Source organism: Stomoxys calcitrans, chromosome 5, assembly GCF_963082655.1.
Source record: "Stomoxys calcitrans chromosome 5, idStoCalc2.1, whole genome shotgun sequence".
In the NCBI taxonomy this organism is placed as follows: domain Eukaryota; kingdom Metazoa; phylum Arthropoda; class Insecta; order Diptera; family Muscidae; genus Stomoxys; species Stomoxys calcitrans.
This window is the reverse complement of record NC_081556.1, coordinates 143,817,601-143,829,772: the sequence shown is the minus strand read 5'-3', so window position 1 is coordinate 143,829,772 and position 12,172 is coordinate 143,817,601. Positions and strand designations below refer to the sequence as shown.

The 12,172-nt window shown below is 36.9% G+C and overlaps 1 protein-coding gene across 5 annotated transcripts in view; it reads right to left on the bottom strand.

Moving 5' to 3' along the window:
* Positions 1-7,070: 7,070 nt before the first annotated feature.
* LOC106090895 (lysosome membrane protein 2) overlaps positions 7,071-12,172 on the bottom strand; it is a 37,315-nt gene continuing 32,213 nt past the window's right edge. For all 5 annotated transcript variants that reach the window (XM_059368686.1, XM_059368688.1, XM_059368685.1 and 2 more), the window contains exon 7: positions 7,071-7,897. In XM_059368686.1, coding sequence (XP_059224669.1) covers positions 7,578-7,897 — 320 coding nt within the window. In that variant the 3' untranslated portion in view covers positions 7,071-7,577. The remainder of the gene's footprint in view (positions 7,898-12,172) is intronic.

Genomic DNA, 12,172 nt, shown 5'->3' with positions numbered 1-12,172 from the left:
TATACAAAAATATGCACTTTGTTTTATTTAATAACATATGAGTCATTGAATATGGCAGTGGGGCCGATGGGGACTATTGTTTAGAAATGTAAGATATATCTTTTCATTTCAAAACTCCCTGAACTAGAGCTGGCAAACTATCGATATTCGCAAGATTCGATATCTTATATATAAAACTAGAAAAACCGGGCCCGCTCAGGTGCCCCTTCTTTAACTCTCTAATATCTTTTTAGGGTGGGGATACTTCGCCCTGAATGCGGATATCGAAGTCGTGCCATTGTAGCCTATGACGCTAAACGCGTTTAAATCCTGGCGAGAACATTGGACAATTATACCTTAAATTAGAGTTCCATATAGCCATGGTCGGCAAATATGCTCATTTCGGGGTGGGCGACCTCCCATTACTTGGACCTAATGTTTTATGCCATATTTGTAATCTATTGCATAATACTTTTCATTTGAGTCCCATATTGACATGAACTTCGAATACATCTGTTTAGAGGAGCTTTGGGAATGGGAGAGGCCCACTGGGTACTTGGACCCAAATTTTAATACCATATTTGTTTTCTGGTCTCCAATGCCTTTCATTTGATACCCTTTTTGTGCCCATCGGACCACATTCGTATATGGGTGGCGTTTTTGGGGTAAAGAAAAGGGTCCGCCTCCACCCGATATCTAAACATTATATAGCCTATGTTTCATTCCCGACAAACCTACACAATCTATGAAAATTTTAAGAAAATCGCTTCAGCCAAGTATCATATAGTCATAATGAGTCTAATGGCATTTTTGAGGGGTGGCGTGACCCCCTATAGGTTAGGTTAGGTTTAATTGGCAGTCTGCCATCAGACTCACTTAGACGTTTTCGTCCATTGTGATACCACAGAAACAGAAGAAGGAAAATGTTTTCTAGTTCCTACCGTTGATCCATCCAGATCGCTTTAAAAAGCTCAATAACTTGCGAATGTTCACATCCGCTAAATCAGACAGGTTCTCAGAGAAATGAGAACCTAAAGTGAAACTCCACTGACAACTGCTAGTACGGGAGACACACACAGAAGGTGTTCCATAGTCTCTTCTTCCTCGATGTCCCTACAGCTTCTGCAAAAGTCGTTGCTGGCAACCTTCAGTCTGTCAGCATGTTTTCCGATTAGACAGTGACCTGTCATGACAGACACAATGACTGAGACGCCTGTTCTAGTTAATGACAGCAAAGCAGTAGACCTCTTCAAGTCTAGATGAGGCCACATAGTTTTGGAATGCTCACGGTCCCCTCTTTGTGACCATCTATCATTCGAGGTCCTTCGGACCTGGTCCTGAAAACTTGGCTTACATGTCGCTAGAGGCATACCCACACATTCCAGTGTCCCTGGAGTGTGTAAGGTAGATCCTAGTCTCGCAAGCTCGTCTGCTTCAGAATTCCCTGGGATATCTCTGTGGCCCAGCACCCAGAACAGGCGAATTTTGAACTGTTCAGCCATCTCGTTGAGAGATCTGCGACAGTCGAGGGCGATTTTTGTGTTCAGAAATACGTTCTCCAGGGATTTAATGGCTGCCTGGCTGTCTGGGAAGATATTTATGCCAATCGTCGTAATGACATTATATCTTAGCCATTCCACCACTTCCATTGCAAGGATCTCTGCTTGATACACACTGCAGTGGTCAGGTAACCTCTTCGATATAACCAGTTCTAAGTCTTTAGAGTACACCCCAAAGCCCACCTGGTAGTTTAGTTTGGAAACATCCGGATAGAAGTCTATGTAACTTCTGTTACCAGGGATATCGTAGTTCCAATTAGTGACCCCCTATACCTCGATCTGATTTTGTATGGCAGATTCGAAATCTACGTCCAATATGACTGTTTGGGAGAGTTTTAGGGTTGGGGCAGCCCGATGGGTACTTAGACTCATGGTACCGGATGGTAAACAAGGAAATTGACAACATGAAAGGCTTTTAATGTAATTGTATTCATAATTGTATCATAACATCGAAATAAATAATAAGTATATATCAGCTATGTCCAAATCTGAACCGATCTGGGCTAAATTGAAGAGTACTGTCGAAGGGCCTAACACAACTCACTGTCCCAAATTTCGGCGAAATCTAACAATAAATGCGCCTTTTATGGACCCTAGACCCTAAATCGAGAAATCGGTCTATATGATAGCTATATCTAAATCTGAACCGATCTAGGCCAAATTGCAAGAGATGTCGAGTGACCTAATACAACTCACTGTCCCAAATTTCGGCGACATCGGACAATAAATGCGCCTTTTATGGGCCCAAAGCCTTAAATCGAGAGATCGGTCTATGTGACAGCTATATCCAAATCTAAACCGATCAAAGCCGCAGTACTGTCTGAAATTTCAGCAAAATCGGATAATAAATGTGGCTTTTATAGGCCTAAGACCCTAAATCGGCGGATCGGTCTATATGGCAGATATATCCAAATCTGGACCGATCTGAGCCAAATTGAAGAAGGATGTCTAAGAGCCTAACACAACTCACTGTCCCAAATTTCAGCAAAATTGGATAATAAATGTGGCCCCCATAGCTCCCACATAAACTAATCCCCCGATTTGACTTCATGGGTCTCTAGAAGCCTCAATTTTCATCCAAATTGGCTGAAATTCGGATCAAAGAATTGTGTTATGACTTTCAACATCCGTACAAAGTCCGAATCGGTCTATAAACAGATACAGCCCGGATTTGAGTTCTTGAGCCCCAAGAATCCTCAATTTTCATCCGATTTGAAATTTGGAACAAGGGCTTGTGTTATGACTTTCGACTTCCACGCCAAGTATGATACGAATCGGTCTATGAACAGATATAGCCCCCATATAAACCGATCCCCAGATTTTACTTCTTCAGCCCTTCACCTGACTTGGCCCAAAATTCAATATCAGTGCCAAGTTTTATCCGAATGGATTAAGAAAAAATAGAAGTATGTCTGTCACTTTTGTATAGATGGAAACAGACAGCACGTACGTCAATGGTCATTGATAAAAGCTCATAAATTCTCATCCAAAGCAAATGGAAAAAAAAAACAACGGAGCATATCTATGCAGTTCAACGACACTTGATGTCTCATCCCTCTGCTTGCTTTGGCTTCATATGGCACTCATCTGAGTTTTGCTCATGCGTTATCAACACACGATGTCCGTCGACCAAATTGAAAAACACATCCACTGAACGATTACTAAAACGCTCGGGCACCTCTCGCTCTACTGTAATGTGCGTGAATTTTTAGATTACTTTATTTTTACGAGGCATGCGTAACAGACAATTGCTTTGGCCAAAGTAGCTATTGAATGCCATTTTATGTTTTGGTCGTTTAGAGTCATAAGCGTCAACAACGATTGCTGGTATAAGGTGTGAGCGTGCCATCCTAAAGTGTGCACTTATTTTTAATGTAACTTGCTGCTGTTCCCTGGTATGCATTGACATCGAGGGGCATTTAACAATGTGAGGACCGACACACTGATCCAATCCTTTGATCTAGTATCGGGTGAACCGGGTCCTTTCAGACTAAATAAACCTTATGCTAAGGAACAGGTCGATAAATTGTTGGTCCCATGATATAGATATAAGGGAGAACGTACCACAGGGTACGCCACAGGGGAGCATTTTATCGCCACTCCTACGAGTGATAGCAATAAAAAGGCTATTGCGAGTGGTAACTGAGGAGAGAATTAAAAAAGGTCTGCCATGCAGACGATCTTATCATACTTCTGAGGGGTAAGGATGCGAATCAGCTATGCAGAAAAGTCGAATGGGTCTTGGAGATGGCATACGACTGTCTCAATGCTAATCAAGAGAAGACTGAAATATGAATGTTGGAGTAGTATTTAAGTATGTGAAGACTATTTTAGATATCCGACCCATAGACATACAAATTAAGTGTGCTGCAGCCACTTCGGCAATGAGACTCACTTAAGGCGATGGGAGAATAGATAGAGGATAGAAACAGGTCACACCACCGCGGTATAGTCTTAGGGGTATACATTGAGAATCCAGGTACTGAGATCTGTTCTCGACTGCCTGACCAAAATAATCCTAAAGGCAGAGATCCGGGCGATCACGGAATGCGTGAGCTGGTGAGGTTTAACGTCGATTGTGAGCACCTTTGCGAACAGTAAACAGGCCATCAGGGCAAAAACAACTAGAACAGTAAGGTCACGAATAGTCTTGGAGGAGAAGGAGATTAACGCCTTCTCAGAGAATGGAACGATCCACATTGTTTGGGTGCCGAGCCCCAGTGGAGTAAGGTGAAATGAAATAGTAGACGATTTGACCGTGAAGGCCAGAGGACAGCCGTCAATAAAATAGGTTAACCCAAAGTCTTTCGGGTTGACGTAGTCCGCGTTAAGGGTATGCGCGACAAACGCATGTAACACTGTGGACCAGTGAAGAAATCTGTAGAACGACGAAAATCCTAGGTAGATCCGGATCATGAGAAGACGAGGCTATTACTGAAAGGAAGTAAGAAGGAGGTCAGTATAGCTTTCGCTATCATAACGGAACACAAAGGACTACGAGCTCACTTATGCAAAATCGGTGCAGCAAGTGATAGCAAGTTTGGGGAGAATAATGAGACGTTGGAGCTAAGAGACCCCGGCACTTAGCTGGGGACGCAATACCAGACATGAACCAACTTAGGGAGTGGTATGCAAAACAATTACCATGGAAACTATGGAATTTCTGACTTAGATTTTCCTTTTCGAGTTAACTTGTTTAGTATCTAGAGCGCACAACAAGCCGATTACAGGTTTATGTGTATGTCCATAGTGGCATGGGGCAAATTAATATCCGAAACCTCTTTTCAACTTGACTTTACCTAAACCGGTTTTTTAAAAAAAGAAATTTTTCGAAATGTTCGAAGACTGGTTTTAGGAAATAGCCGGTTTATTAATCAACCTAAAAAAAGACAACTGCAAATTTTGCCTATGAACATTCCATTAAAGTTTGCCCCTGTTCCTTAGTGGAATGTTCATGAGCAAAATTTGCATTTTACGTTCCATTAAAGAACACGGGCAAACTTTTCACAAATCAATGAGTGCAGTCCGATAAAAGTTTTTAGCTCAATAATAGGGGACTTCCTTTTCTATAGCCGAGTCCGAACGGCGTGCCGCAATGCGACAAAACTTTGGAGAGAAATTTTTACTCTGCATAGTAGCTCACAAATGTTGCCAGCACTAAAAGAGGAAAACCACCGTTTAAAAATTGTTGCTGATGATCTCGCCAGGAATCGAACTCAGGTGTACAGCGTCACAGTCGGACATGCTAACCTCTGAGCTACGGTGGCCTCCAACCACCCTACCACCACGGCTTCATAACTCATTCATAGGATGAATCTGTGCAAAATTCCAAGCAGATATCTTTTTTCGTTCGACCTCTATCTTGATTTCAGCAGATCGACTTTAAATGTCAAGACGACCAACAATATACATTAGCGTGTCCCAAAAAACAAAAGTTATTGTTTTTAAACGCATACCCTCAACAATATACATTATACCCTTAACAACATACATTAGTGTGTCCCAAAAAACAAAAACTTTTTTTTATATACGCTTATTTTCCATTTTCCATTTTTTGTTTTTTTTTTTTTTTTTGCTTTTGATCCCGTTAAGCAACCACCCCCGTGATGGTAGGTTGGCCACCACCACGGGGTTAGTTGGATGGATGAATTTGTGCACAATTCCAAGCAAATATCTTTTTTCGTTCGACCTCTATCTTGATTTCAACAGATCGACTTTAAATGTCAAGACGACCACCAATATACATTAGCGTGTCCAAAAAAACAAAAGTTATTGTTTTTAATCGCATACCCTCAACAATATACATTAGCGTGTCCCAAAAAACAAAAAGTATTTTTTTTTTTGTTAAACGCATATTTTCCATTTTTGTTTCTTTTTTGCTTTTGATCCCGTTAAGCAACCACCCCTGTGGTGGTAGGATGGCCACCTTCTCGGGGGTGGTAGGATGGATGAATCTGTGCAAAATTCCAAATATCTTTTTTCGTTCGACCTCTATCGTGATTTCAACAGATCGACTTTAAATGTCAAGACGATCAACAATATACATTAGCGTGTCCCAAAAATTAAAAAGTTTTTTTTTTTTCTAACCCATACCTTTAACAATATACATTAGAGGGTTCCAAAAAACGAAATTTTTTTTTTTTTTTTTCTTTTGGTTAACGCATACCCTCCATTTTTTGTTTCTTTTTTTTGCTTTTGATCCCGTTAAGCAACCACCTCCGTGGTGGTGGGGTGGCACCTCTGGGGTGGTAGGATGGATGAACACAAAACAAACAAACCTGGAAAATATCCGTTTTTGTTTTTTGGGACACGCTAATGTATATTATTAAAGGTATGGGTTAAAAAAATACTTTTTAAATTTTGGGACACGCTAATGTATATTGTTGATCGTTTTGACATTTAAAGTCGATCTGTTCAAATCACGATAGAGGTCGAACGAAAAATATTTGGAATTTTGCACAGATTCATCCATCCTACCACCCCAGAGATGGTGGCCACTCTACCACCACGTGGGTGGTTGCTTAACGGGATCAAAAGCAAAAAAAGAAACAATAAATGGAAAATAAGCGTTCAACAAAAAAAATACTTTTTGTTTTTTGGGACACGCTAATGTACATTGTGATTTGGCTTATTTATGACCGTTTGTCCGCATATCCTTTCTTTGCTGATTGTCGTTTTTTGAAATTGAGCTTGAGATCTCATTTATTACACAATCATTACGAAATTTTGCACATATCACTTTATCAAACCAAAGACCTACGCTATCAATTTTGGTAAAAATCGGAAAATGTAGCTCCCATATGTATAGATCGCCCGATTTACACTTAAAAGGACATAATTACTAAAATGTTCAACCGATTTGCACGAAATAAGATTCGTTATTGAAACCGATTTTTTGTTATTTTTTTGTTCTGTGTAGGTTAGTATACCCCAGTGTGAAAATTAAAAAAAATCATGAAATCCAACAAAAATTTGAACTTAAATTAAATTACTTCCCCTTCCAGCTGTAAAGAAAACGCACACACAACAATGTTGTTTTCACATACAGGAAAAAAATATTTTTTTTTTATTTTTCTCATCTTAGCTTATAAAAAATAGTATAAAAAGGTAAACGTTTGCGTTACTATAAAAAAAATTTGTCATTACAGCTATGAAGAATGGGGGTATGTTTCGCAATAATAGCAATTATTTAGAATGATTATTCAGATTCATTCCTAATTTCTAATTTTAACTATACACAAAAAAAAAAACAAACAAATAAACATTCTATATAATTTCACTTTGCTATTCAATCTCAGCTTGCTCTCAAACTTAACTTCCATGGCAAGGCAGCAATGCGGATATAATATGGCACAGTGGGATAAGGCAACAACACAACAACAATAAAAAACATGCAACTGCTGGAATTTGGAAGGCTGGGATGACTAATGAACTGGCTGGCTGGCTGCCTGATTGACTGGATGAAATTATGTTGGCGGCAGAATTTCAAATCAAATGATTTCAATGGAATACAACCCTAAATGCAGTATGACCGCAGTTTCACGCATGCTGTTGCTGTTGTTGTAGTTGAGATAAGGCCATCGGTGATAAGTCCACACTTAAAGCTCTTAATTCGGCACTTAGAATCTTGTCATTAGTCAGCTCCCTTCTCTTTGCCAGATAATAGAAACCGGCCACAATTAGGCTAAAGGAAACAATGCTCATTAGCAGTGTGCCATATTTAAGACTGTACTCGATGAGATTTAGGCCAAAGGTACTGGCGTACAATGTATCAATGACTTCTGGGGTAAAATCTCCCGAAGTAATCTCAATCCATATTAAAGGCAGAATTGTGCCATCTGCGAAGCGTTTAACTTTGTCTGAAAGAAAACAAAAACAAAACAAAAACAATCACATCAGTAAACACAAAGAACAATAATCTTTTGTTTATGGTCTCAAAGATTAATGAACATATGCAAAAGGGAAATAAACCAAAATAAATAATAAGAAAAAACTAAAAACAGGGGAATTTTTTTATTTTCTTTTTTGGTTAATGTCTAATAAAATTCAGTTCACATCCGTAATGGAAGTTTTTTGTATACCCTCCACAATAGGATGGGGGGCATACTACTTTTATCATTCCGTTTGTAATACCTGGAAATTTGCGTCTAAGGCCCCATAAAGTATATATATTTTTGAGCGTCATGACATTTTAAGTCGATCTAGACCTGTCCCTACGCAATGAATTCGATCCGTTTTTAAAACGAATCATAACTGGAGATGAAAAATGGATTGTTTACAACAACGTTAGTCGAAAACGATCATGGTCCAAGCATGGTGAACCATGATATCCACCAAAAGAAGGTTATGCTGTCTGTTTGGTGGGATTGGAAGGGTGTGGTATATTTTGAGCTGCTTCTAAGGAACCAAACGATTAATTCGGATGTTTACTGTCAACAATTGGACAAATTGAATACAGCCATCAAGGAGAAGCGACCGGAATTGGTCAATCGTAAAGGTGTCATATTCCACCAGGACAACGCTACACCGCACACATCTTTGGTCACTCGCCAAAAACTGAGTGAGCTTGGCTGGGAACTTTTGATGCATCCACCATATAGCCCTGACCTTGGACCATCAGACTACCATTTATTTCGATCTTTGCAGAACTCCTTAAATGGTAAAACTTTCGGCAATGATGAGGCTATAAAATCGCACTTGGTTCAGTTTTTTGCAGATAAAGGCCAGAAGTTCTATGAGCGTGGAATACTAAATTTGCCAGGAAGATGGCAAAAGGTTATCGAACAAAATGGCAATTATATATTTGATTAAAGTTCATTCTAAGTTTTATTAAAAATGCATTTACTTTCTTTCAAAAAATCCGCAATTACTTTTTAGGCAACCCAATAATATAGGCGGCATATAAACCTAGATAGACTTCTTGGGCTTCTAGAGGGCGCAATTCTTATCCAATATGATTGAAATTTTGCATATGTAGTTTTGGTATAACTTCCAACAACTATTCCAAATATGGTCTAAATCGGTATATAACCTGATATAGCTGCCATATAAACCGATCTCCCAGCTTGACTTTTTGAGCCTTTGGAGGGCACAATTATTACTCGATTTGCCTGAAATTTTGCAGGTGGTGTTTTTCTATGACTGGTGTTTTTCTATTTGAAAATGTCATTCAAAGAACTTGACAAATGCAATCCATGGTGGAGGGTATATAAGATTCGGCTCGGCCGAACTTAGCACGCTTTTGCTTGTTTTGAACTCTATTTTTTTTCCAAGAATTTGAAATTTTATGATCTCGTGATCACCAGACACAAATTTGAGGTTGAAGCTCACCATCACCATGAGTAGTTTGCCTTTTGTCTCTATAAATGATGTTACAGTTGTTGTTTTTGTGTTTAACGTTGGTTTTTTTTTTCTTTTGACAATATTTTTTTTATGTTTTCATATAAAACTGTTAAAAAATCATCAAAATTTGCATAAACAAATGTCAGCTTTTAAATTAATTAGTCTATGGCAACAGCACAGTGGCACGAATAATTTGCGAGGCTATTAAGCTAATTGAGATCATTATGCATTTTTTTTATTAATTAACATAAGACAACGTATGGGGTTATCGCCCTAAAGTCATGGCATCTGTCACGAGAGTCTACGTTTTGATGGGATGGTTAAATGATTTTTTGATAAAAAAAAAGGTGAAATAGATGGGAAACCCATTAAGGTAAAGGTTTTACCCCTAAGTAATAGTAATATAAGTCTTTAAGAGACCAGTCATTTAATAAAATAAAATTTAAATCGAATTTAGCAATAATGTTTAAACATAACAACAACATATATTCATAAAACTAATAAATGGCGACTTTTTAAACGTTGCGTATGATGAACATTAACATGCGGTGCGTATACGCAATGAGAAAATCTAATTATCTTTGCTACAAGGTCAATGGTGCGAATACGCAATGGAAATTTGAATACATTAACAAGTAAAATTGCCAAACTTTGGATACTGCATGGTTACATAACATATCTTATTCAAGTTTTTTATAAAATAAAATAAAAAAATAAAATGAAATAAAAAAATAATATAAAATGAAATCAAATAAAATAAAATAAAAAAATAAAATAATGTAAAATAAAATAAAATAAAATAAAATAAAATAAAATAAAATAAAATAAAATAAAATAAAATAAAATAAAATAAAAAAAATAAAAAAAAATAAAATAACGTAATATAAAATAAAATAAAATAAAATAAAATAAAATAAAATAAAATAAAATAAAATAAAATAAAATAAAATAAAATAAAATAAAATAAAATAATATAAAATAAAACAAAATAAAATAAAGCAAAATAACATTAAATAAAATAAAAATAAATAAAATAAAAGTAAATTAAAAAAAAAATAAAAAAAATAAAATAAAATAAATAAAAAAATAACATAAAATGAAATGAAATAAAATAAAAAAATAAAATAAAATAAAATAAAATAAAATAAAATAAAATAAAATAAAATAAAATAAAATAAAATAGAATAAAATAAAATAATATAAAATAAAATAATATAAAGTGAAATAAAATAAAATAAAATAAAATAAAATAAAAAAGATATAAAATAAAATAAAATACAATTAAACAAAAAACAATAAAAATTTGTAAAGTTCGGCCGGCCCGAATCTTGGGTACACACCAGCATGGATTCTGCTGAAATTGTACTCTTATTAACCCAGTTTGTATTTTAGTTTTTTGTAATTAATTAAATCAGGTATTGTTTGAGGCTTATAGGGGTTCAAGTAGTGAGATCGGGATATATTTTTATAGAGCGATTCGGATCGTACTTGATACGGCTATTGGAAGTCAAAAAAGAAGTATTTTTGCCAAGTTTTAGCCAAATGAGGTGTAAATTGATGCTTCAAGGGGTTGAAGATATCAAATCTGGGGATCGGTTTATATGGGGCTATATCAGTTTATATACCGAGTTGGATCACTAATATTGGAATTCAGATAGGAAGTCTTTTGTGCCAAGTTTCAGAAAAATCAGGTGATAATTGGGGCTTCTAGTGTTCCAAGAAGTCAAATCCGGGGAACCGATTCGTTCATTTCATTGACCGATTCGGATCATACTAAGAAGCTATTGGAATATTGGAAGCCATGACATCGTTTATATGGGGCTATATCAGTAAATTGACCGATTCGGATAATACTTAAAAGCTATTGGGTTGCCCAAAAAGTAATTGTCGGTAATATAGTAGTAAGTCGGCGTTGACAAATTTTTTCAACGGCTTGTGACTCTGTAATTGCATTCTTCCTTCTGTCAGTTATCAGCTGTTACTTTTAGCTTGCTTTAGAAAAAAAGTGCGCGAATTTTTTTTTTTACATTTGTTTGTTTGGCGTCAATTTTAATATGGGTACCACATGTATTGAAAGTAATTCATTCAACAAACCGAATCAACGCTTGTGATATGCACCTTAAACGCAATGAATTCGATCCGTTTTTAAAACGAATCATAACTGGAGATGAAAAATGGATTGTTTACAGCAACGTTAGTCGAAAACGATCATGGTCCAACCATGGTGAACCAGCTCAAACCACTTCAAAGGCTGATATCCACCAAAAGAAGGTTATGCTGTCTGCTTGATGGGATTGGAAGGGTGTGGTATATTTTGAGCTGCTTCCAAGGAATCAACCGATTAATTCGGATGTTTACTGTCAACAATTGGACAAATTGAACACAGCCATCAAGGAGAAGCGACCAGAATTGGTCAATCGTAAAGGTGTCATATTCCACCAGGACAACGCTAGACCGCACACATCTTTGGTCACTCGCCAAAAACTGAGTGAGCTTGGCTGGGAACTTTTGATGCATCCACCATATAGCCCTGATCTTGCACCATCAGACTACCATTTATTTCGATCTTTGCAAAACTCCTTAAATGGTAAAACTTTCGGCAATGATGAGGCTATAAAATCGCACTTGGTTCAGTTTTTTGCAGATAAAGGCCAGAAGTTCTATGAGCGTGGAATATTAAATTTGCCAGGAAGATGCCAAAAGGTTATCGAACAAAATAGCAATTATATATATGATTAAATTTCATTCTAAGTTTTATTAAAAATGCATTTAATGCATTTAGTTGCACGCGG